This window comes from Mixophyes fleayi, chromosome 2 (assembly GCF_038048845.1).
Source record: "Mixophyes fleayi isolate aMixFle1 chromosome 2, aMixFle1.hap1, whole genome shotgun sequence".
NCBI classification, from domain to species: Eukaryota; Metazoa; Chordata; class Amphibia; order Anura; family Limnodynastidae; genus Mixophyes; species Mixophyes fleayi.
This window is the reverse complement of record NC_134403.1, coordinates 177,356,372-177,383,139: the sequence shown is the minus strand read 5'-3', so window position 1 is coordinate 177,383,139 and position 26,768 is coordinate 177,356,372. Positions and strand designations below refer to the sequence as shown.

The following is a 26,768-nucleotide window of genomic DNA, read 5'->3' as shown; positions in this document are numbered from 1 at the left end:
AATAAAAAGAAATAGCAGCATTCCCTATTAACAGACCTATTCCAACCATCAACAGCCTTGATATTAAATTAATAGCTTTCCCATTTAATATAAAAACCAATGTCCTCTACCAGCTCCAAAATCAAAATGATGGCTTAAAAATTTGCCCCATATTTAATAGAGCTTTTTAATGCTAATAAACACATCACTGCCTTTTCAATATAGTAGAGATTTTTAATTACCGTTTTTCTAGTATTAATGTAGCATATATGTACCCCAAAGAACCCCCCCCCTTCTCTCAAACCCCCTTAATCTCCCTCTTTTCTCTCCAGAGCAACACCACCCATCCAAAGTTCTCTCCAGCCTTGCTCCTGTTTTCTCCCACCAAGACAGTGATCTTCTGTTACAGTAAATCAGCTGTGTATACATCTCCCCTCCAATCACCTGTCAAAGAAAACCTAAAGGGGAGGAAAGATTAAAGATCTGACTGTCCAGTTTACAGAAAGCAGCCTTACTAGAGAGCACAAACAAACAGCTAAAAAGGGGAAGGATGGGCATGTCTGCTGCAACATACAAAATCAACAAATGCAATAGCAACAGCAAATGAGCAAGAACCAAGTTTTATTCACCCACTCATTGAATCACAGTCGACGTGAACAAACCTCCATTCTGGTCATAGACAGGCACTTGCTCCTTTTTGCCCGAATTCTAATCTATATGCATTAAGCACAGGCCTAAAGTCAATTGAACAGTGTAAAGCAATAACAAAGAAAAACCAAATTCGCCATCTGTGTTTCTACATTTATTTTATACCAAAAATGATATGCAACAAAAAAAACAAAAACAATCTTACATATTTACATGATGCTCTTTTCCAACAGAGATTAAAATAGAGCTCTGACATTTGTCTGACATAGGGCTGGCTGTGGCACTTTTGAGGCCAACTCACAGGCAATTTTGCTTGAAGTATTTACTCTGCAGTCAAAAGCAGTGGTTCATACATTCTGAAGGAACATTACCATACACAAACATCTAATATTTGGCCACATTCATAACAGTTTTTTTTACAGTAAAAGAAACTTCAGGTTTAGCAGTTCGAGGTCATAACCGCCCTTTACCGTCACTGTGGCCTATTGCTCCATCATAAAAAGAAAAAAAAAGGTCAGTTTTTCTGTAAAGGAATTTAGTTAGCACCAACTGGGAGATACAGCCACTGCTTCTGCCAAAAATATATTTGGTCGTAATGAACTTTATAATAGAGAAAAAAAAAGTTTTGAGATGACAATTCAAGATCCTGTAATGTGCCCTTTCTTAATAGAATTGTCATGATTGAAAAAATACAAATGACATCTACAGAAGAGGCATTGGAATAACTATTCTTGTAACCCAGCAGCTAATGAGTATTCTGAAAAAAAGGTGTACTTTCTACAAGTCAACACAAGAATGCAGAAAACCTATAATGGTTTGTCTGTTAGCTTGTCGTGGGATATTTTCAAGGTAATGCTAATTGTACTTACAACTAAAGTGTGGATACCCACAATGCTAAACACACATTAAGTGGCCCATAGTTATTACCACAATCCTGTGTGTCAATTCCTTTGACAGACAAGTGAGAATCTTAAGGCATTCCACCACATTTGGGAGAAAGGGGGGAAATGAAAATAGTAACACTGACATACCAGTCTTCACCATGGCTCGCTCAAGACATAATGACTTATGTTAAAAACAGAAGAACTTTGTTAAAAGGTTCTGAAAATAAAAAACCTAACTAATTTGCTACAGCTTCTGGGGGGGGGGGGGGAATTGCATTAGATAGATACAAACCACTAAATTCATAATATATTGACCTACTCAAAAGCACCCAATTACTTTTAGTCAGTATTTGTACTGATGTACAAGTCAAGTATCTTTCCTTTACAAACATGAGTTATGTGCTGGAGCCACAGTTTGTTAAAATAAGCTTAAAAACGTTTCATTACTGTCAAATGTTCATTTCTGAAACAGGGACGCGAGAAGGATTTAGTAAGAGCAGGTCAGGATAATTGAAAAAAATTATATACGACAACCATAGTGCCATAAAGGTATAGAATAAACATTACAGCTTATACTATCTGTCCGCAATCAATATGCTGTATGCAGTGGGGAACCAGGTAGGCAAAAGTGAGGAGTGTGCCAGACATCGCTGGACTTTACTTACTACTGCCAACATATTCTTTGTTCAGGCAGTGTGTTGTCCAGACAACAGCCTGCCACAAGGTGTTGCTGTGGACACAACACATCAGGGGACCATCCCCATTATGTGAATGCTGGACCTGAAGAAAAAAAGAAAAAAAAGTATTTGGGGGCAGCCCTTTAATTATATTTAAACCCCAATTTTCCATTTTGGGTGGTATAATCTAGTGGATTTCCATTTTCCTAATTAGGGTTCAATTATTTTTTTTAATTAAGTAATCAGCAGAAATCTAAAAGCACAATATCCCATAAAAGCTAAAAATCCATCTCTAACTTACTCTGCCATCCTCATACAGGTAAACAAATCATTTTCTGGAAAGGAGAAGACCGTCTAAGACTACGACCAATGTCCTGGAACCATCATATAAACAAGGCAGAATGAGCTTTTCAAAACTCTATCTTGACCACAAAGTTACCAGTTCCCTTTAGAAGTCTATAACGCCTAAGCAGAGCCCATTTCTCCTGGCACCACTTACTATCATACAAGCAATCTTTAGGACATTCCAGTACCACTATTAAGATGTATCATGGGAAAATACATTAACAGGAAATACTCTAGTGTCTTCAAATCAAGTGGGTTGACCTTTTAGATTGTGATTTTCTAGTATAATATAAATATATAAAAGAAAATGATATTCCAGTGTTTCATTTCTGAAAATATAAATTACTCAGGGTCAAATTTACAGTTTGTCAGGTGGGATTAAAGTGAAAGTGGCGACATTAATATAGTGTATTACTACACAAATATTCACTATAATTATAGCTAAATTGGCTGAGGCTATAAAAGATGAAGGTTCAATTATTGTCATGTATCTATAGGCATGCTTTACAGATCTGCTTCGTTAATTACCCATTTATCTTACCCGGTAATACCAAGCAGTCTAGCATAATTCTTAATGTATTACTCGTACTACAATGCACGAGTCACTCTGGTTGCTTTGCTGGTTTTCTAAGCTATACTATAAAAGATTATAAATGTATTTGTTGCCATGTGGGTTACAATACTTTTTGCAGTTTTCGGTTGAAAAGTTTGTCTGTTCTTAATACAGTAATATGGTAATTTATTCTGTGTGTGAATGTGAAAGTATTGAAACGATCACAGGAAATTGAGTTTTTGGAATTTATGAATGGAGATATAAAAAAAAAAGCCTAAATGTAATTTAATGATTCATCAATACCCATTTATTCATACTTCAGTTCTAGTTTTGCCTTTTTTCTCGTTATTCCCAACTACCACTTATGTGGCTGGATGTTTCAGAAACAGCAATAAATGGGACCAAAAGTGCTTACTTGTCGGTTCTGTATTATTGGCAAACCGGACCCAACAAACAAGAGAAATTACAAGCACAGGACACAATTCAGTGCAATGAGTCAAGCGTGCTTGCATCTACTGCTTGCAATTTGTTTTGTAAACAAGCTTTAACTGTACTTTGAAATACCATTGTGGCTGGTTAAACATACTACTGGCCCAAAAAGCAAGTAATGATCGTACAAGAAATACATTCATCTTTGAATATTAAAAAGTAATGTTTTATGGTAGTCAATTTTATTATCAATTTTAGACATGAACACAATGAACATTTAGTATCCAACATTTCATAGTGTTTAAATATGTAGGTTACCGTACAGAGAAATAGACATTTACCTGGCAGAATTAAGGAAACATAAGATTTTGTACCACCTGTTGCATTATAAAAATAGAGAGTGACTGGACTGGAATTTCCCCATAGTTATAAATAAAACTTTATTGGTACTATGCATATTGTTTGGTGGCCTCACCAAAACACATTCTTAGCTGTATCTTCTGATAAAAGCATATTAACTCGTGCTAGAGACGCAACCTCCTAATTTGGCAGGTGAGCGGAGCACCTGAACAATGAAATACTGTATTTGGCCCACGAGAGTTTTTTATTTTTACACAATAACTATACAATGGAATGTTTGATAGCGCAGGTTATGCAATACCCAGACAGTAGCCTTCAAGTAAATGTCCACAGAATAGTAAGTCTTAAGACACGGGTCTCTGATCAAGAGCGCACAATATTGGTACCTTGTATAGTTAAAAAACAGACTGAAGCGGTCCTCTTGGACATGCAACATTTGTTATAACACTTTAGAGTAAAGGTGGGCAACATGCAGCGCTGACGTCAGTAGACCCCAGCTGCAGTCTTGTTAATACACATTCTGTTAATCAAAACACACAACTGCAATGAATCTCTGGTGTAATGCAACTAATGAATGTTTCAGGCTCCCCCCCATGGAGTTTAAATGGTGCTGCGTGTGTGAAATATGCCTCACGTTGCACTGTCTTTGTAACGGATATTTTTTAAATGACAACCACATACTTCAGTGCACTAAAGAAAGGAAAAAATATAAAATAATCTAAATGGATGACAATTACTTGTCTGCACTAGGATTTGCAATGTGAAAATGATGCCACTCTGCTAAGAGCAAGAAACAATATAAACAGGGTGACATGTTATCCAATGCACAACATGGGTTTTAGACTGGTTGTATATGAACAGACTACCTGTAAGTCATGACATTACTGTTTCATGTGCACTGTTACCACTGGGATGGAAGAAAATAAGTACAGAATATATAGAAGCAGTCAATTCTTAAAAAACAAAACAAAACAAAAAAAACACGCATATTTTCCCGGAATGGGCGCGAGAAACTGTGTGGCGATAATTTTTAGTGAAAGTACCGCTCCCTTTTGCTCGTGCCCAGTAGGAGGCGCGAGCAAAAGCAAGCGTTACTTTTTACCGTATAAACTGTACTAAAGCGTGGCTGCGATGTTCTCAGGAACATTGCAGCCAATTGAATCTACACATAGTGTGAAATAATAAATAGCACATTTCAATTACAGATAAGGGCATGTGTACATGTGGTTTTTTACCCATCTTTCTTTAAGCTTTTGTTTTTAGGCAGCTTTTAAAAATGCAGCAAACAGCTAGACACAGGTTTTGGGTTTTTTGTTTTTTTGTTTTTTTTAAATAAGGCGAGACATGAAAAAACCCATACAGTAGCCAAAAATGTGTTTTATCATGTGAGGTGCCAATTTTTTAAAAAAGAAACACAGGTATGCACATAAGCTAACTTGAAATGTATAAGTTTGTATACGGACCTATTGATGATGCACATGTCCAGTTACAGTTAGAGTATAACTGGACATGTCAATCACTTCTAAGCCAAGCTTATTCAGTGTATTAGTCATAACCACTGAACAAATGCTTATTTGTGCCCAGATAGAATTATTATTAAATGTGGCCAATTACCCCATATGTACAACAGTCTCTCTCGAGTCATTACCTTTCACCACAAATGTTATGGTCTGGCTGCAGAACACTTCACCAGCCGTGCTATTTGCTACAGAATACAAATGCATTTGAAGAATAAGTAAATGTAAATATGGTACTAGGGACAAGCATTGGCTGTGTTACATTAGAAATCCATGGTAATTTATGCCTTTTTAAAGGCAGAAAGAAGAAGGCACTTTAACCTATTTTCTGATACAGCTTTAAACATTGCAAGACTTAAATACCATTCATCTTTCACTGCACTATTTAACAATGTCAAGTCTGTGACAGGGACTTTGATTGGAGGATCAGGGAAAGTCCTCATACACAAGTCTGAAGATACATGGCTATTTAACAATTATCTGTATAGATAACGAACAAAAATAATAATAAATAAAAATAAAAAAAACACAAGCGAGATAACTGGATCAGCAAAACAAAAAAGGTCAGTTCCATTTCCAGCTAGCCAATTAATTTACCAGGAGTCCACTGCAAAAAACCCCCCAAAAAACAGCACCGTTTGAATGTGGAAACAACAGCCTCACTCTCTCTAAGTGGACTGCCCTGCTACTCTGGGTTCTGATCCAGAGAATTCATGAAGGGGAAAGAAATAACTTGCCAATAAGAAGTCGGTCACTATTTGTGCAAATACAGACATATTTAAGCTACTTGTGCACAAAGAAAATGGTCTTAGGGGATCAATGATGCACATTGCCTTTATGCATATGCTCTACACCACCAGCTCGCACAAGTGCAAAGCTTCAATGTAGCAGAATCCTTTAGAACCAAAGTCAAGCATTCAAATGTTTGTATAAAATATGGAGAGGCCTTGCCACTGAATTTTGTGAAAACAAACGCTACACACAACAGGTGCAAATAGAAAATAAAGTGACAGTTTGAGGTTTTCAACAGGAACTAGCCTCAGGTGTACAACCAACTATGAAGAGAAAAGCCTTGTAAGAATTCTCATACTTATGAACTCAATATTTGTAATAGGTCACATGGACTTCATTTTGACACCAAAATAAGCAGATTGGCTCTTCACAGCACTGGTCATTAAACCATATCTTAGAGCTATAACCTTCCAGGATGTAACCATTACTCTGTTGTGTCAAACTCAATCTCAAGTTTCTTAAACAGGTTACCAACCACAGCTTGATAGGTCCATTTACATATTCCACATCATCGAAACAAAGATTCCAGTGCCTGATTCTTCCATTCCCAAAGTATGATCACACAAGTAGTACATTAAAAAAGATATATACTGGATCAATGACATACTAGTTTCAATTACTTTGGTAAGGTGGTCTTAATATAACAATTGTTTAAAACAAGCCAGTCTCACACTTCCTCCCTTTCTGCTATTCCACAAAGAAATCTGTAAATTGCTGCAGTGAAAGATTAAGGTTCGTGTTAAGTATAGGGGCGCCACTTCAAACATGAACTCTGTTCACCTGGCATTTTGGTCAATTTGAGCAGGAGTATGAAGCAGGTGCTGCTCAGCTAATTCCACCTCTCAATCACTGCCTTCCCCCTACCACAGAGCACCACAGCATTTAAAACAAGTAACCAGTGATGTTACCTCAGTAGTGCTGCATAATCTTTATAAACACATCTTATGTATTAGCAGTTCTTCAACGTGTGGTCTGAAACATTTCTCATCCTATGCAACACCCCAACTCTGTTCTCTACTAACCAATAGGGGAGTTTAAACAAAAAGGTCATCCTATATTAGCCAAATACTACACATCTCCTCTAAACAGGACATTTATTCTTCATTGCAGGTTGTTGCTGCCTTCATGTCTGGATAATTGCAGCACTGACCATTTATTATGAATAGGCAATGGGCAATGAAACAATTTTCACCCTTGTAGATCAGTTTTCTAAATTATAACGTGGATGTTAAAGCTAAAAATATAGCCAAATATTTCTGTATTATACATTACTGTAATCCAGACTGAATTGGGGTAAACGGGGAGTCTCAGGTTTAGTAGTATGCTTTTTAACTCAATGTCAGGCCGTGGGAGATTTGAAATCTGCCAATGTTAGCTAAATGGCACCCATATAATTAACAAGTACCAAGATGGATTCTTCTATTAACAATATTGTCTCGTATTCACTAAACACAAGTATGAAAGTATCAGAGAAGGTGTAGTTCTTGTCCACCTGAAGTTACATCACAGGTAACAGATGGATAGTAATAGTAACATGCACCTTTATAACCAATGGGAAAAAACTTTCTAGATACTGTTTAACACTCACGTTCTGGGAAGAACTGGCAGCATAATTAACCAAACATCGGACATGCAATTTTGATGACCACACAATAGATCCTATCACCTAAGACCCTAAAGCAATATACACTAGATTTTTTTTTTTCATTGTTTTTTTAATTTAAATTGCTCAGATGTTGCACGTTATACTTATTTAGAAAGCATAGCAAGCCTTAAGTTTTTTTTATTTGGTATTTTTGGTCACTTTAAACATGGAACTAAAAAAAAAAAATAGAAAATAGACCCACAAGTTTCCTTATTGTATGGTTATTTAACGAGAAACACATGCAGTTTTCACTGACAATTCCCAGAATAAATGTATGGAAACCGTGCTTGATTCTGGGAATACCATTAATACGGAGTGGAGAGAAATACTATTGAGGGGGGTTTCATAAAAAGTTAGGTTTATATGATGGATCAAAGAGATGCTCAAATTCCAGTAGCTTGTTAGTTAAATAGGAAGTTCACATCAAGCTGTGGCCCACAAGAATTTTCTGTTCCTGTGTTTAATAATTGGGTGCTGCATAACCAGAAAATATTTGTTAAGACGCCATCATGTATTTTTTGATCAATTATAGTGCTGGTTAACAAAACCCATCATTCAATGTATATTATTTGGAATGAACCCTTGCACTCCAGCTATCGGGGTTGATGATTAGTGAACCTGACCAGAAATTTGCAATCACCTTCTAAAATAACTTTCTACAGCCCAGCTGCTCATGTACCTGCTAAAACTCAGGAATGCGCCACTCTAAAATTAGTGCAAAAAAGCTGCTTTCAATGTCAATTTCAGTTGCCTTCTCTACATATTAGTTAGTAAACAGTTTCCTTATTGTGAAGTCCCCAAACACATGGCAAAAATAATTAAGGTGCAGTGGCAAGTAAAGTGGACAGTATTTGGCTACAGCTACTGTTGAAAACACCTGAATTACCAATGGCAGCCACAAAATACATGGCAACCAGAAATACCAATGGTAGCCACAAAATAAGCAAGTGCCTATCCAATCAGCCACATGATAAAAGCTTTAAATTAAAAAAAAAATAATAATAAATTACCCGCATTGAAGGATTGACACACAACACGTACAGAGAGAGGGAGGCACAAGAGAGGAAACATGTTGCCAGGAACAGAAAATGTGCCACTTTAAACACCATTGTAGTACAGTTAAAGCTTGTCACTCATGTAATTTATAATCACTCCTTCATCCATCCATTTCAAATGGGAGGCGACTTTGCAAATTATACACATATCCAGGGCCCTTTCAGTCAAAAGTAATAAAAAAAAAAAAATGATAATTGGTTAAGATTGTTCTTTATCTTGGAATCGGTCTGTCCCCCAACCAATAAAAGTGTACTGCAAAATAAACTTTAAGGAAGCAGTGTCCTTCAGATGTGAGTCAGAGTTCAAGAGGCCTCTCATTCTTGTTTATCCTGCAGCTGCCGTTTCCAGGCCTCGTTCAAGTAAACTAATCGTTTGTAGTTGATGATAAGGAGAATGAAGTTCAGCAAATAGGTGGTGACGCAGAGAAGACAGAAGTCCTTCAGCACAAAGTACAGGATGTATACCAGGTACAGCGACCCTACTACTGACACTATAGAGGTGGTCATTAGTACTAGTGCTGCTACAGCACTTACTGTCATACCTGCAAGAGAAGAAACAGAAGTTTAGTAGGCCAAAGTGACAAATTGTTTGATAATGCAGCTCACTCCAACGCATCGTTAACTAGAGCTAGCAAGATTCTGACCAATGTGAACTAAGTCCAGCAACACTATGGCCCCATTAAAGGTCATGATGAGGAAAACATTGTGACTGTCCCTTCCTCTGTTGCATTACAGTTTATACAGGAAAATGTCCTAGTGCAGGGCTAGTGATGGCAGTAGGGAGGATAATGGAATGAGGGTTGCATTGCAGAGAATTGAGGGGAAGACCATCACTTCTATACTTACCCTGAATTCCTTTTTTCTATTCGCTTGAAGCCAGTAAAGCTGGAGAGAGAACATTGCCACAAAGGGATTAACAAAAACATTGAAACTTCATCTGAATCTTGTAGCTGCCGTAGGGGAACCACACTCACCTAAAAAAAAAGCCCCAGTTTCTAAACAGCACAAACGGAGTAACATATTGTACTGGCCTCAAGGGATTAGAAAATTAATTTCCTAGTGAATGTGGGATCCAGCGTTTTCTGTCTACAACCCTTTAAACAAGTATATTAATTGAAGAGATTATCCTTTACTTACATAGTGCCAACACCATACGCCAGTGGTTCCCAAACTTTCTCAGTTCGAGGCACCCTTAGGCTCACCATAATTTTTCCAAGGTGCCCCTAAGCAAAAATAATTACCGGGTAGTCCCGTTTTTTAAGTAGTTTGGTCAAAATTTTGTAAGATGTATTTAGATCCCTTCACAATCACATTGTTCCCCTTCGCCGTCTCACACCCTGTGTCCCCCTCTCCGTTGTTTCATACCCTGTGTCACCCTCTTTGCTGTCTCTCTGTCCACCCCCCCTTCAGCGCATGTTTCTGTCCCCCCCCCTCCAGCGCCTGTCTCTGTCCCCCCCCCCTCCACGCCTGTCTCTCTGTCCTCCCCCCCCCCCCTCCAGCGCCTGTCTCTCTGTCCTCCCCCCCCCCTCCAGCGCCTGTCTCTCTGTCCTCCCCCCCCCCTCCAGCGCCTGTCTCTGTCCTCCCCCCCCTCCAGCGCCTGTCTCTCTGTCCTCCCCCCCCCCTCCAGCGCCTGTCTCTCTGTCCTCCCCCCCCCTCCAGCGCCTGTCTCTCTGTCCTCCCCCCCCCCTCCAGCGCCTGTCTCTCTTCCCCCCCCCCCTCCAGCGCCTGTCTCTCTGTCCTCCCCCCCCCCCCCTCCAGCGCCTGTCTCTCTGTCCTCCCCCCCCCCCCCTCCAGCGCCTGTCTCTCTTCCCCCCCCCCCCCTCCAGCGCCTGTCTCTCTGTCCTCCCCCCCCCCCCTCCAGCGCCTGTCTCTCTGTCCTCCCCCCCCTCCAGCGCCTGTCTCTGTCCTCCCCCCCCTCCAGCGCCTGTCTCTCTGTCCTCCCCCCCCCCTCCAGCGCCTGTCTCTCTGTCCTCCCCCCCCCTCCAGCGCCTGTCTCTCTGTCCTCCCCCCCCCTCCAGCGCCTGTCTCTCTGTCCTCCCCCCCCCTCCAGCGCCTGTCTCTCTGTCCTCCCCCCCTCCAGCGCCTGTCTCTCTGTCCTCCCCCCCCTCCAGCGCCTGTCTCTCTGTCCTCCCCCCCCCCCTCCAGCGCCTGTCTCTGTCCCTCCCCCCCCCCTCCAGCGCCTGTCTCTCTGTCCCCCCCCTCCAGCGCCTGTCTCTCTGTGTCCCCCCCTCCAGCGCCTGTCTCTCTGTGTCCCCCCCCTCCAGCGCCTGTCTCTCTGTGTCCCCCCCCTCCAGCGCCTGTCTCTCTGTGTCCCCCCCCCTCCAGCGCCTGTCTCTGTGTCCCCCCCTCCAGCGCCTGTCTCTGTGTCCCCCCTCCAGCGCCTGTCTCTCTGTCCCCCTCCTCCAGCGCCTGTCTCTCTGTCCCCCTCCTCCAGCGCCTGTCTCTCTGTCCCCCTCCTCCAGCGCCTGTCTCTCTGTCCCCCTCCTCCAGCGCCTGTCTCTGTCCCCTCCTCCAGCGCCTGTCTCTGTCCCCCTCCTCCAGCGCCTGTCTCTCTGTCCCCCTCCTCCAGCGCCTGTCTCTCTGTCCCCCTCCTCCAGCGCCTGTCTCTCTGTCCCCCCTCCTCCAGCGCCTGTCTCTCTGTCCCCCTCCTCCAGCGCCTGTCTCTCTCTCCCCCTCCTCCAGCGCCTGTCTCTCTCTCCCCCTCCTCCAGCGCCTGTCTCTCTGTCCCCTCCTCCAGCGCCTGTCTCTCTGTCCCCCTCCTCCAGCGCCTGTCTCTCTGTCCCCCTCCTCCAGCGCCTGTCTCTCTGTCCCCCTCCTCCAGCGCCTGTCTCTCTGTCCCCCTCCTCCAGCGCCTGTCTCTCTGTCCCCCTCCTCCAGCGCCTGTCTCTCTGTCCCCCTCCTCCAGCGCCTGTCTCTCTGTCCCCTCCTTCAGCGCCTGTCTCTCTGTCCCCCTCCTTCAGCGCCTGTCTCTCTGTCCCCCTCCTTCAGCGCCTGTCTCTCTGTCCCCTCCTTCAGCGCCTGTCTCTGTCCCCCTCCTTCAGCGCCTGTCTCTGTCCCCCCTGACGCTGTCGGACGTGATAAGGTCACGCCCAGCAGCCAGTGAGAACAGTGAGGAGGATCCGGTGGTGCTGGATGGGTAAGTTGTTTTTTTTTTTTTGGTGGGGGGGGGGGGGGGGGGGGGGGGGGGGGGGGGTTTCTTTTCCTTTTATTTATTTTTTTGGAGGGCGATCGCGGCACCCCAGGGAGCCGCGGCGCACACTTTGGGAACCGCTGCCATACGCAGTGCTTTGCGACCAGAGAAATACATTCACATCAGTTGCTACCCAAGTGGAGTTTACAATTCCTGCAACACACACTAGACCTAATTCACCTGTCACCACAATTTAGGACTGACATAACTGGAGCACATCCAAACAAACAAGGTCAGAATCAGACCCAGGAAACAAAGTATTGTACATTTTAAAAAAAAAAACTAATGCAAAGACATTTCAGGAGTATCCCTTTCAAGCAAATCTTAGATTATTACAGAGTAATGAATTTATACTCCAGCTGTTCACATGTACCCAACATGACCAATAAAAGGAATGCCCATGCTAAAAAATACATACAAAAACCACCTGGGTGAAAACTACACTGAATAGACATAAGATGTCTAATAAACTTACTATTCGGTCACAAAGTGCACACCACAAGTTGAACAGAAGGAAACCAGTATACAGATGTCATAAGAAATGGCCCAATTCTGTGCAAACTGAAGAACTTAAAATGGACACCAACCTAAAATATGTGCTTAATTTGTATTTACTGCAGGGGAAATATATACAATGGATAATGTTATGTTAATCCTCTGTGCAGGCTATGAGCAAACTTATGAGCTGTGTCTGTCAACTACTTTTGTAACTTTCTGGATCTGACCACACACACCAATGATGTCATAATCCCACCCCTAATTATGTCACATATCCTTTATAATTAGAACATGCCCCAACGCTATTGTATTGTGAGACCTGTCAGAACAGGACTATGACAGCTGTGGAGTTAAAATGTGTATTCTGGGGAAGAGCAGGTAAACAATGGAAGGGTACAATAGAACTGTACTAAATAGCACCATGGGAATGTTGTACTAATAGGGAATGACAAGACAAATACAAATTGCAACTACATTTTATATATCAGATACAAAGAGGAAGCATTGCTCACTTCAAAATAGATCAGGAAATAAAAAAAAAACTGTTCACTGGTAAGCAATAAAGAAAATAGTACAGTGCTGAGAGTTGTCTAAACCTGAACTGAAATTAAATCACCAGCACAGATGTTTGCTGTATAGGGAGGTTACTTTTCCCTTGTATAGCAGTGAGAGGTGGTTAGCCCACTATTGGAGTTTGGTGATCCAGTAGAAATTATTTATATTGATTTCATTATTATTATTATTCATATACAGTATATTTGCTTAATTGATTATTGGGTCCCACGGAGTGCCAATAGGAGGCTGCATGTTGTGTGTCCACTGGTAAGCAACCGAAAACATGATACCCCTATATAGAAAAACTATTCGGATGTCCGGCACAAACCCTTATTCGCAGCCTTTTACAACAAGGAACTCATCCAATAAAATCCCAAAGCTAAACATACAAAAATGGGCTTATTATATTACTTATTAGCGCCACCTTTCCACTTCAGTATGTTTTTGTAAACTGAAAACATGATTCTATCCCAAGGCATGCTTCATTTGAGAAACCCTAACAAAACACGGGACAAATTATTTTCTCTATCCAAGTATTGCAATCAGTTTGCACCTTAGGCCAGCAAACATTGGAGATATCTATAAGAAAGAAAAACTTGGGAGCAGGGGGAAAAAACAAAACAAAAAGACCCAACAAAAAACCAGCAAGCGGTCTAATCCCTTTCTGCCCAAGACAAAGAATTGGGGGTGTTACGTCAGAAGAGTGTTTTACGGACAAATGCAGGATTCCAATTAGCTGAAGGCCTAATGTTCTCTTACCCTTCTGATGGGTGAGGCTCTCTCCAGCTCTACTGGTGAAAGGGAAGTAGAAGTTATATTTTGCTGCAATTTGTTAGAATTCCAGGATGATTTCCCCCTTCTGTCAGCATAAAGGTTTGAAACCCTTTCATAAATCTAGTGCATAATGACTGGAGAAAGAGTTATCTAGGTTAAAAATACATTACACAGTTGTTAAGCTCAGGACACCAGCAAGTGTAAATACATATAAGCAGAGATCAACTAAGCAAAATACGACTTTATAAACTAATTTGCATTTCAGTAGACAAACGTTCCACTCATTTTAAGTTTACCAGTTTATGTTCAACCCACTTGTCTTCATGAACCTAACATAACCTAAACCTAACAGCAGTTCACACGTTATTCATAATGGAAAATGACATTAATAAATCATTGTTCAGCATTTCTTTAGCCCATTACAATACTATGATCATTTTCCCCCACAATAGTGTTTATATTTCCTTTTAAGTTTTACCATTACCCTATGTCAGATTATGCCAACACCACTCATACTGTAAAAATGACTAAGCTACATTTAACTGTACTCACCCAGCAGCATCTGTAGTAAATAAAAAATAAGTCCAAAGACACTGTTTGGTTGATTCATTACACTATCAGTTCCAAAGATGGAACCCAAAAGACCAAATCCACGACCCCATCTGCAGAACAGAAAACAAAAGCATAAGTTGAGCGGTCCCCATATTCTTTTAAGTGTGCTTAATTAAATATAGATTTTAATTTTTGTTACATACACACAAGTTATATTTATTACATACACACATTTTATTTTATATTCAAACACAAAATGCACTGCACTGAAAAAAACTGATCCAGGCATCTGAGTGAACAGGTTAAGAGAAAAGGGACCGTAAGTGACTTTGTTAATTTATGGCATAGTTTAAGCAATCTGCTATAGTAACAAAGAAGGTGACAAGCCACATGATTCATTGCCCTACCACATCATGTTTAAATTTGCTAGTTTTGCCCAAAAAGTTTCAGAAAGTTGACAATACAAAGATGTAAATAAGATGATTTAGTTTAACTTAAAGGACTGACAACTGGAAGCAGCAGAACAAATTGAACAAAGTAAAAGTTATACACTTTGGAAAAATATTATGGAGCAGCAACAGTAAAACTACAAAGACTTGGAAGTAATGTCAGACAATTCAAAACGAGTGCACTGGATAGCCAGCACAAGTTATTATTGGCTGCAGGGGCAATAGTCTAGCAACAATAAATGAAAAACAATACAAAAATATCACTCAAATATAGTCAGGTTCATTACAAGAAAATAATGGTACAAAACTTAGAGACATTATAACAGATTGATAATCCCAATCAAAAGGGTTTGTTCACATGGGCATTAGATAATTTGCTAATTCTCTATGATTATATTTTTTTTTATTATAGTTTTTTGTTTTTTTTTACGTGTGTATGGAAGAGAGACAAACTCCCAGAGGCGTTCACTGATTTCTTTGGAGAGATGTCAATGCAGTGCCCAAGTCTGTTTTAACAAGATGTGCCGGAACAAAGAGAAACCTGCAGCATGATCTTAGCTAGGAATAGTGACCGTACAATCAACTGGTTTCATACTGACTCATCTAAAAAGTCATAACTATGACATCACACCTAGCTAAATGATATATAAAAGCAGCCATATACCTGCTGATCCCGCCACTCAACCTTATATCGGATTTAGTCACACACGTGGCCAAATCTGAAAGATGCGGCTATCCATAGCTATTAAAGGTCTGGGATCAACTAGGCATCATTACACAGTGCAAAACAGTCAATGCAACGTTGAATGTACAATCCATCCCAACCGACAGCATCAGATCATGATTGTCTTTTTGGTCCCATACATCCTGCAATTAAGGCCTCTGGTCATGAGCAGCGCCCTATCTATTCTCTGTCTCACATCTGCACCTCCTTTCTTCAACCTTATATACTTGCTCTGTTTTTATTCATAACTGTGATGCTGCATATTATCAAATATAACAATGAGGTGGGATTGTGAGCTATCCTTTAGTAAGTCTTTTTTTATGATTCTATTCTCTTTGATAAGAATTTTTCATTTGATCGTTCGATTTTTATTAGTCTTTGTCCCAATAATTGGATGAGCACAAGGACTATTGATCACTCTGAAATGCAGTCAGACTAGTGAGAGTCAGAAGCAAAATTATTTTTAATTACACCACCACTCCAGTGGCAAAAACCAAGTCAGAAACAGAATGGAACAATAGTAACCGAAATATTCACTGAAGACAAGTCAAGACTGATTTTGTTTGAAATAAGGCCTGCATAGAAAAGGGCTAAAAAATAAAAAAAAAATATAGAGCCAGAGTCTTCAAAACTTTTAGATTAGTTGACAATTTCTCCACTTTTTCATCCGCACAAATGTTTGATAGTGGAGAAGGCAATGTCCTTTATGCTGGCTGCGTACAGTGAAATATCAGGCACTTGGCCTCAATGCCCAATGAAGACCCTATAAAATGATCAGGCTAGTAGGTTAATGCAGGTGGACAATGACCACCTGGCCTGGGTGTGGTCAGCTGGTGGCCAAGCATTAGATATGTGGTGCACCAAATTGGTCCCCTCACACGTGTAGCTAAACTGAACATTGTTCCTAAATATGGCCAGCTTTACCCCCGTTACAGTTCCTGAAGGAAATCCCACCCCCCAGTTTCCTAGCACTGCAGTGAAGTTTAAATGGATAAAGCGTTCAAGTCTGTCATCTGATCTTGCATTATACTGCTGTATAAAAGAGTCCACCAAAAACTTATCTTGGGGTAAGAACACTAGTTGTGCTCAAACATTCTAACAAAAAGTGCACAAGTAATTTCAGCCCGGACAGCAAAAAGAAAATGACACAGCGATGCTCCTGCAGAGGGCATGTCTGCTTGTTCTCATCACTGCGTAGATGTATCTGGGACTCCACAATCCAGGGCTGTTGAAACATGAAACCCCTGCCTAAATAGCGAGACCAAAACTGTCCCTTTCAGTGTATAGTAAGGATGTTCACCGTGGAGAAAAGGACATTAAAGATTCCGCCCCCAAGACTCAATCGTTTCAATTAACTTAAGTGAAATCTGAAACACTGAATTGTACAGAGACAGCAGAAACAGAATGGTCAGTATTCAACAGCATGAACTGTGCGTACCATTGTGATTAACTAAAAAGCTGTAGAAGCACTGTTCAAGCACACCAAACATTACACAATATGCAGCATTTTTTATTTTTAAAGACACACTACACACCCAGCCCACTGAAGGTGGACAACTCTGCAGGAGAGGTACATGATTAATACAACATATTAAGCTTGTAGCTCACAGAAGGTGGATGTGTCCTTTAAATAGCCTTCACACTGTGCAATAAACCAAATAGGAGGTATCTACAATCAAAACCCATGCTAGTATTTTACAATATTTAGAACCCTGTACTGAGAATAACTCTCAGACTGAGACATAAAGGCTCTGCTTAGTTCTGGAGGGCTACAGTAGAAACAGAACCCAGCCTCAGAGAGCAGATGCATATATGCTCAAATCAGATAAGTATAAGTGAACATGACTGGAAGAGGTTTTGGAGATAGGATCATTTACTACCTGCTAAACACTCCAACAAAGTAATAAAACTAGTGTTTTCGAATAACTATTTACTCCTTGTAATGAAGCAAAATAAGACTAATGGGGTAATATTATTGCAGTATTTTCAGCTTCACAGTTGTATTAAAACTTCACACAAATTTCAAAAGCCATTTTGGCTCAAAATCACTTAGGTGCATGGGCCTATAATGACCAGCAATGTTGATCAGATACGTATCATAAATGCCTGAAAATTCAGTCAGTCAGTTGATTATCAACATTTAACATCTGTCAAAATCTGCACACAAGACCATGCTCCCTGAGAGCACAGGCTAAGCAAGTGGATTAACCAAAATGTTGGCAGAGCCTAGCACTCCCAATAACACCAATGGCATTTGTTTTCATTCCATTATCTCATCCCAAAGTTCTTCTGTCAATCTTACTCATGTTTAATAATCTTCTCACAATATAGTGTCTTAGCAGTGTAGCCTAATTTTATGGTTATTATTGTAAGCATGAAATGTGACAAAAGGGATGCAGCCATAAGCCCCACAGATGCTGAATAACCTGCACAGAGAAATTAAATTATGGCTAGCATATACATTCCCTGTATCAAGCATAAAACAGTAATGTCAAACTTTCAGTTGAACACTCCATAGGGACTATGAAAACATCACAGCTACAACATATGCTTTTAAAAAGCAGTTTTTAAGTTTAGAAAAAATAAAAATAAAAACAAAAACATTGGTGTAGTGTCAAATGAACAAATCTCTGTAGGAGCAGCATGAGTAATCTAAGCTTAAAATCTATTTATCTTATTATGTTAAATAGTGAATGCCCTTAAAGGATAACTTCACCCAAAAGTAACAGTTGTAAGCTGTATGCACCGTTCACTAGATCCACCAGCGTCCCAAATGGCTGTACTCCTGTCTATAATCAACAGTTATAGGTAAAATGTTTGAAATCTTCTAAAAAGAAAAAGTGGAGATGTTGCACACAGCCCAGATACTAGCATTTTCTAGAATGTACTATATAAAATGATAGCTACACTCTGATTAGTTGCTATGGGCAACATCTCAACTTTTCCTTTTTAGAAGATATGATGATACATTTAGCCATTTGAAAAAGACTAAACAGGCTAGGAGGGTGTGTTCCTTCCCCATGAGCTTTCCATTAACGATGAAGGGAAATTCAATGGAGGAGCATTGCCACCCATTCAGCTTGCAGCTTAGAAGTGGAAATGTTATAACCCAGCAAATTTTAGTTTCATGTCCTCAACCCAAAGCTTTCAAGGTATTACTTCATCACAAAAAAGGAAGCTATTCAGTTGATCTCTGCACATTACAGCAAGAAAATGATAAAATGTCACAATGCAGAAAAACTACACAAGAACTCTAGAAACACCATGCATGCAATTCTAGTCAGAAAACAAACGAAGACCAAAGGCACAAGCTAAACTTAGACAACACTGAAGCCAAAAGTCTCATCCATGTGAATATGACTCAGCTGAGCTCATGGGAAGGAAAGTGTGTACAGTTGATAAACTAGCTGCAATGTTCACGTATACATTGGACATAAGAACACACCTTTTATATAGAGGACTTTGAACTAGTGGAGAGATTAGAATGACCAGGAAACAAACATCCAGCAATGAATGCTAATTTACTGATTTCACACAATTTCTTATATTAAAAAGAAACATCATGTAAATATCTAATCCAAACATACACACATTATAGTTGACTGCATAATGGATAACCAGAGGTCTATCCCTCATTTTACAAATGTTATGGCCTGCAATATTCAAGGGGTGCGACTATACAATATTGATTTATACTCTGAAAAGCACAAGCAAGGTTCATTCACCCTCTTAAGCCTCATATACATTGAAGTTTGTTTTGCATTACAAAAAAAATGAGTTCAAATACCAGTGTAACTGCATGTCAAAAGCAACGGACGTCTGCAGCAAATGAAACTACTGCAGTGCTCCCAAATGTGCATGACACCACAGACCCATTTACTTGCGTTGTACTAGGGTATTATAACTTGCGTTGTACTAGGGTTGACGCCAGTGGGTATAAGCCCTTTTCATGTATTTGATTTGGCAGTCATTTTGTTCTAGTAGGGAAACAAGACACTAATTGCCCTGCTGTTCAAAAGTCCCTGAGAGACAAAAGTCTAAAAGCTCTGGAGCCGACACCTACATCCTCCTGGGTCTGTGAGATTAAGGGCTAGATTTACTAAACTGCGGGTTTGAAAAAGTGGGGATGTTGCCTATAGCAACCAATCAGATTCTAGCTATCATTTTGTAGAAGGTACTAAATAAATGAAAGCTAGAATCTGATTGGTTGCTATAGGCAACATCCCCACTTTTTCAAACCCGCAGCTTAGTAAATTTAGCCCTAAGACCCAAGTGTACCAAGCAACATAATGGGAGTTGAAAAAAGGTTTCTGTTTTATTGAAAGCCAAGAAATTAATTTTCTTACAATGCATATAAGCCATTATAAATATTTTAGCTTCATATTATAACTTATGCAATTAATCATTTATTTGCTATGAATGTGATATATTGTGAGAAGGCAAGATCTGCAGGAGAGACTACTTCCATGCATCAATTACTACATTTGCACAAGTTGTAGCTCAGTGTTTATATATCTCCCCTTTCACTCTCAGCAAACAGGTGCAAACAGCATCTTGAATATGGAAACAGTTCCACAGTGCAAGTAGTGAAACACGGATTTGCAGATACCAACAAATTAAATATACATTTCAAAATGCTACTAGGATGACCAAACATCCTTTTACATAAGACGTGTCCTCCAGATATTAAAAAAAAATAATTAAGTTGTGAGGATTAAAGTACGAGTATATTTTTTCAAAGTTCATCTGAATCTAGAAGTCTTCTGCTTCTATAAAAGAGGCTTCAGAATTTCCTCACAAAACCAAATATTGCATCCAATTGTACACAAAACACTCAATATCTTCATTTATAGGCAAGGTGACACTTAAGATCAGAAAAAAATGTGACCAATCTCTTGCAGGAGGTATATATTCTGGGACACCAGCGTTAACTGAAAACACATAATAAATGGAAGCTTTTAAATTGTAGTGTAAGAAAAACAGAACTTGACGTCTCCAGGATTCAGCAGCCGAACTTACGGGAGATTCTAAAGCCAGTTTACGCAGCAATCACAGTATCTCAAACAAACAGTGCTCTTCTCTCAGACAGTCATATGGTCCAGAGAAAGCCACCAGTTGTTGAGAATCAAAGTGTCACTCCTCCAACTATAAAAGGAGGAAAATTTGGTTGCCAGGGGTATAGCAGAGTACCATTCTGCATTCCTGGACCAGATAAGGGGGCAAGGCCTTTGCATGATACAGCATCTGAGAACTCTTGCTTCATCATCACCATTTATATAGCGCCACTGATTCCGCAGTGCTGTACAGAGAACTCATTCACATCAGTCCCTGCCCCATTGGAGCTTACAGTCTAAATTCCCTAATATACACACACAGCGACAGAGAGACTAGGGTCAATTTTGATAGCAGCCAATTAACCTACTAGTATGTTTTTGGAGTGTGGGAGGAAACCAAAGCACCTGGAGGAAACCCACGCAAACACAGGGAGAACATACAGACTCCACACAGATAAGGCCATGGTCGGGAATTGAACTTTTTAGGTATTAAAAATGTCACTACACCACCCCCATAATACCAGATAGTCAAAGTACTACTGATGCGCTCAGAAGTAAATCACATCCACCAATTACCGCCATAGGAGCACGTGGGAGGTCATCAGCCCACCAGTAAGAAGAGTATAGAACAGCCTGATGCATAGTGTACATTGTTGCTCAGCCTAGTGCCTAAAATGTGCTTTTTGGACACTAAATATGCCCATAGCTCACTTCACTCTTTCAAGTAATACAGTGCAGATATAGGATTACAACAGCTTGTCGGAAGTCTCCTTATAGAATTATTGTTTAATAGGTAAGCTGCTCTGGTCACAGGCAACCAATAGTGAAGCTATATGTCAAAAATTTAGCAGGAAGAAGTAGTGAGTCAAGAACTTACCAAGAGTACCAGTTGGTAAGGAATATTTGCACTAGATGTGCAGATTTCTTTTTCTTAAAGACTGATTAGTATATAAAATTAACTGAAGTACATGAAATAAGAGGAGAAACAAATACTTTGAGATGCTTATCACTTAGTACTGGGCAAGTATTATGATACAATTGGGGGTTAGCTGACATTTATTAAAACAAATATGGCTCTGGTGTAAGCTGGAAAGGTATGAGAGTAACCATAGGCAATACATTCATTTTGAATTTCCCTGAATCACAGAAAGCATCCGTTTTTAAACTAAACCACTTTTTTAAATGACAAATCCACTTTTAGAAGTGTCACAGACATTGTGTCTGAACCATTGTCATGACAAATGGGTGTGTACATGTGGGGAGAAGTTATTTCAATCAAGGAGCTGAACGCACAGTAAGCATGAATTCATACAAATGGGGTTTGAAAGGAAGGATATTGTCCAAAAAGTGTTGCATCCCTTTGAAATAGTGATCATCTGCATATTTAGATTTCTCTTGTTCTGCAAGTTGTAGAAAAATCTGTATCTGCTTTTATTTTCTATATGTGGACTACTGCAATTCACCAATTAGCTGGTTATGTATGTAATTCTTGGTGTCCATTTATTTAAATATTTATGGTATAGGACAGAGGTTTCCAAAGCGTGCGCCGTGGTTTTCTGGAGGCGTGTGCACCGTGGCCAGTACAGAAAAAAAAAAAAAAAAAAATACCAATCTGGCGGCACCCGGGACCCAGCATTCTCCTCCCTGAATGTTGGCGTAGTGTCATCACGCCCAACATATTCAGAGAGGAGCTGCGCAGAGAGGAGCTGGAAGTAAGAAGATAGAAGAAAGCAAGTTAAGTAAAGGAACGGAGGGGAAATAGTGATAGGAAACACCAATGGAGGGCGAAAACAAAGAAGAGGGGCACAGTGCGATCATTTTTGTACATATGGTTTTATTTTGTTACATCTTATTCTTTTTAACAATAGCTGTAAAATGTCCTTTGATAGAAATATCATTGAAAAAAATACTAAAACATTTTTTTCCCTTGGATTTATGTATAATATTTTTGCAAACAACTTCATAAGTATTTCTGTCCTGACCTAAATACTTATAACGTTATTTTGACCCAACTACTTATAAAACGGGAATTATTTTGGAGGGGTTTGGGAAGCACTGGAACAGGAGCATTTAAAAAGTAAAGAAATTGTGTTATGCTCATGTCCATAAGTCCAGGGGAGGGCTGGCAAATTTTAGCCTAGGGAACAAGACTAGACTCAGCCTATTTTAAAGGGAAAAATGAAGGTGGCCCAGTGTCCCAGCCCGAGGACTGATGCCCCCCCCCTGCCCCAGCATAAGTCCATTGCAGAGTGAAGTGTTCATAAATAGTATTTAGAAGCAAAAATCTTCCTCAAAAGTATTTTTCTATATTTTAGTGTCTGAAACGTAGTAGGATCTTTTTTAGCAGTTTCTAAAGCTACAAAACAAAAGCAATTGCAGTCTTGGCTGTGGTCAGCACAACTCTATTGTCTTGCTAACAGATAGTTTATCTAAGAAAGGAGTACATTCAGTTCAAAGCAAGAGTTTGGAAAGATGAAGTGAGAAACGGGAGCAGCTACAGCCACAATACTCAGAAAATAGCTCACTTATTTTACACTTTAAAATGGTCCCAAACAAATTCATCTGAGAAACTTCCAGTGCTGGGAATGTCTGTTAGTTTAATGTTGCCTTGAGTAAAGATAGGTGCTTGTCTTGATTGCTTCCCATTGCAACCAGGTCAAAAGTTTGAAATGACTGCCTGGTCAGCTAGTGTCTTGATAGGGCATATGTAATAACGACTTACTACTGTAACTTTCTAATGTTTCACCTGGTTGCAATGGGAAGTAATCAAGACAAGCTTACCTATTTGTACTCAAGGCAACATTAAACTAACAGACATTCACAGCACCGGTCCCTATTCATAGCTGCCTAGCTGAGGCTTAACTCTTTTCCCTGGCTACCAGGAGGAACAAGGTCTGGTCAGACAGTGGTTAGTGGGAGCAAATTATCTTATTGTACAGGAATCCAAACTTAAAACATGCCTTGTTTTATTCACCATTAGGAGTGCTTCAAACAATGTTTTCTTAGTAAAATTAATAATGCTGCTACGTGACATTAATTTAGAAACAATGAATACTCACTCCAGTTAAGAGGGGTATCCATTTATGTAAGTTAGTGATAAAATGTTATTTTACATTGACTTGCATCATTTCTACAATCTCAATTTTGCTGACAGAGCACAGCAATGCTGATCTCCATCAATGGCAGGAGGGGCAAGTTATTCTATATAGACTTGTTAAATGAAGCCACTATACAATTTTACATTAGTCTTCTCTTATTTCACTGGCATAATGTAATGAAAATATTTCACAGAACAGTTATCTATAGTAATTTCTACATGAATAAAGCTTAACAAAAGGAAAAAAAAAAAGACAAACACTCCCTATTCTTTAATGGCTTGTTCACACACAAGCCCTGGAAAGTATAAATGCATTAAAACTATCATGCGCTTACCACGTTTTCCAAGCAGTCAAATATATTGCACACTGTGTGTCTCAATGCAAGAGGGGTAGGCTATGCCCATTTCAAAATTTTAAACAGTTAACATTTTAGAATGCAGTGGTAAGAACAGCACTATCCACTTAACGTGTACTCTACAAGTAACTGTTTATTCTGGTGTTAATAAAACCATGCACACATTTTACTTAATAGTACTAGAGGTGGAAGTGGTGCAAAAAATAGCTAAATATTTAACAAAAAAATGAAAATTCTGAAGATAGTTTGAGGTATCGAGATTTCTCCTCTTATAAAGATCCCTCAAAATGTGTGGCATGATTGAACTCACACAAAACACTAGCACCACAGAGTACATAGATACAGGTGACGGACTTCTACCTTAGCTTTGTTGCTGCTGGTCTCTATTAACAGCATAGTGAAAGGAATGCTAATGCCTATGTCAAGTGGAAAGTTGATTACCAAGTTCTCACATGACAAACCTTTGACACTATTTTGGACTGTCAACTTTAAAAACAAAAATAAAAGTTTATTCATTGTATAACACATGCAAAAACCTGAAAACTGATCTAATTATTAAGGCACAATGGAGCCTAGATGCAAAAAAATTACATATCAAAATTAGGAAATTCCCCTTGGTGGCAGATGTTAGGTGTCAAAGAATAAACATGAGCATCTCTAAATGAAACACTAAAGAATAATTAGTAAATTAAAATCATGTAAGTCGTCATGCATAATTGTACACGCTAAACATGAATTTTCTAAACCTTTTTCTCTTGAAGTTCACAAGAAAGCCTTAACAAGCTCAGTAATTATTAACTATCGATATTATAAACTAGAACTGTGTATAGTGACAGTTGTATCAACTGTTTTATATTGATTTATTTCTAAAGCAGAGTTGCAAATCAAGTCAATGCACTAAGATTACTTCCTGCTTTGAAGGTATTAGGGGAAAGTCCAGTGTACACACAATATGTGGCTTCCCTAGAAATAAATGCGGACATCTCCAAATAACCTGTCTAAGGGGGTGCGGCTCTACGTGGCACTAAGCCAAGACAACGTGTGTTCCTCCTTTTCAGCACATCTATTGGATCGGATGACACTAAACACTCTGGAATGTAGATTACAGCATAGGTCTGGGAGCTGTCATACAACGTGCCCATTCGGGTGGGTACACTGGTGAACCCAACAGGAAATTCCACATCCCTAATAAGACCTTTGCAACATTATTAATACAATCACCACCTGCCCGGGGGCAGAGGTCACAACACTTATCAGATGACAAGCTTAATATTACACAGAGGGACACTTAGCTGTCGTAAAATATACAATAGAAAGACTGGCTACGTGGCCCTGATAGCAAACCCACTCAGCACTTCTGACACTTGGCAGCTAAGGCACGCACTTCATTGTGATTGACAGTGATATCTATATTTATACCCCTAATGAGACATGTCCAGCCCCAAACCCACAAAGTGTACAAGAAGCACCTCTCTGTCTCCAAACTGCCCCCATTCAACGAAAGTCTCTATAAACATAGGAAGTATAACACCGGACATAATGACATTACATACAACGCCTACAGGACTAGATCCCGTCACACCCTCCAGTGCCAGCCTCAGTGCCAGCTATCTATGTGCCAACCAGATGTAGTGCTTCCCCCCACTGACTCATACCCCAGTGTGACAGGAGTAATGAATGAAACACACATCTAACCCCCTTTGTGTCCAGTAACACATAGTCCCCTCCACGGGCTGCTCTGCCCCTCTACGTGTCTACCCGGTGTATGGTGCCTCCCGGACCGGTACCTGGAAGACAGGACTGTGGAGCAGCGCATCCACTGGATGAGGTCGCACATGGCCTGGTAACCGGGGTCCTTCTCCTTCTCTCTCTCTACGTGGAAGGCGTAGAGAGACAAAACGATGCCCAAGACGCAAACCGCGTACCGGGCCCCGCTCTCCCACCGCGGCACGGACACTCTCAGCACGGGCGCCGCCATCTTTACCCCGGCCAGCTCTAATCTCGCGCGGGAGCGAGACACACGCAACGCGCGCTCCAGCTGCAGCAGTGACGTTTCCACCGGCTAGTGGACCGAGGGGCGGAGCCGAGACGCGAGACAGAGGCAGGGTCACCGTATTAAGCAGAGCCAATGAGATGCGGCCTGCTCGGTGACGTCACGGGAAGCCGATAACAATGTAGTTAGTCTGTCATAATGCTGTGCGGTCGGGCAGGGCTGCAACAAGTTGCCTTTTCCAGGATGGAAATACGTGTTCACACATGTTAACACCTCTGTCGCTCTTGGTAGATCAAATGCCGCTAAATAAAGCGTTGTACTATATTCATGCACACTTTATTATCTACACTTGCTTTAATTCACCAGGACTTGAAACATTAAAGGGGGTATTCAATTGTTAGCGAGAGCCGCTAAAATCCCAACTCGAAAAATATTACCGTTAATACGGTAATATTGCGCGTAAATACTGTTAATACGGTACTCAGGGAGCTGTGAGCTGAAATCCAGCGAGAAATTACCATATTAACGGTAATATTTTCGAGCGCGGGACTTTAGCGGTTCTGGCTAACAATTGAATACCCCGTATTCAATTGACGGCGGGATCGTCGAAAATCCCGCGCTCGATAAATATTACCGTTAATA

At 40.3% G+C, this 26,768-nt stretch overlaps 1 protein-coding gene across 1 annotated transcript; it reads right to left on the bottom strand.

Annotated features, from left to right (window-relative positions):
- Positions 1–759: 759 nt before the first annotated feature.
- VKORC1L1 (vitamin K epoxide reductase complex subunit 1 like 1) lies at positions 760–26,207 on the bottom strand. Its single transcript, XM_075195021.1, has 3 exons — positions 25,921–26,207; positions 14,454–14,563; positions 760–9,426 (listed from the first exon to the last, which is right to left on the bottom strand). The coding sequence occupies exons 1-3, from the start codon at positions 26,109–26,111 to the stop codon at positions 9,200–9,202; spliced, it is 528 nt and encodes a 175-aa protein (XP_075051122.1). The 5' UTR covers positions 26,112–26,207; the 3' UTR covers positions 760–9,199.
- Positions 26,208–26,768: the final 561 nt, after the last annotated feature.

Bases quoted from the DNA above. Each gene is read 5' to 3' on its own strand.
- VKORC1L1 (XM_075195021.1), bottom strand. From the start codon at position 26,111: ATGGCGGCGCCCGTGCTGAGAGTGTCCGTGCCGCGGTGGGAGAGCGGG. The intron at 14,564-25,920 runs GTACCGGTCCGG...TCTGTTCTGCAG, and splicing joins TCCACAGTCCTGTCTTCCAG to ATGGGGTCGTGGATTTGGTC. The intron at 9,427-14,453 runs GTGAGTACAGTT...CTTCTCTTGCAG, and splicing joins TTTACTACAGATGCTGCTGG to GTATGACAGTAAGTGCTGTA.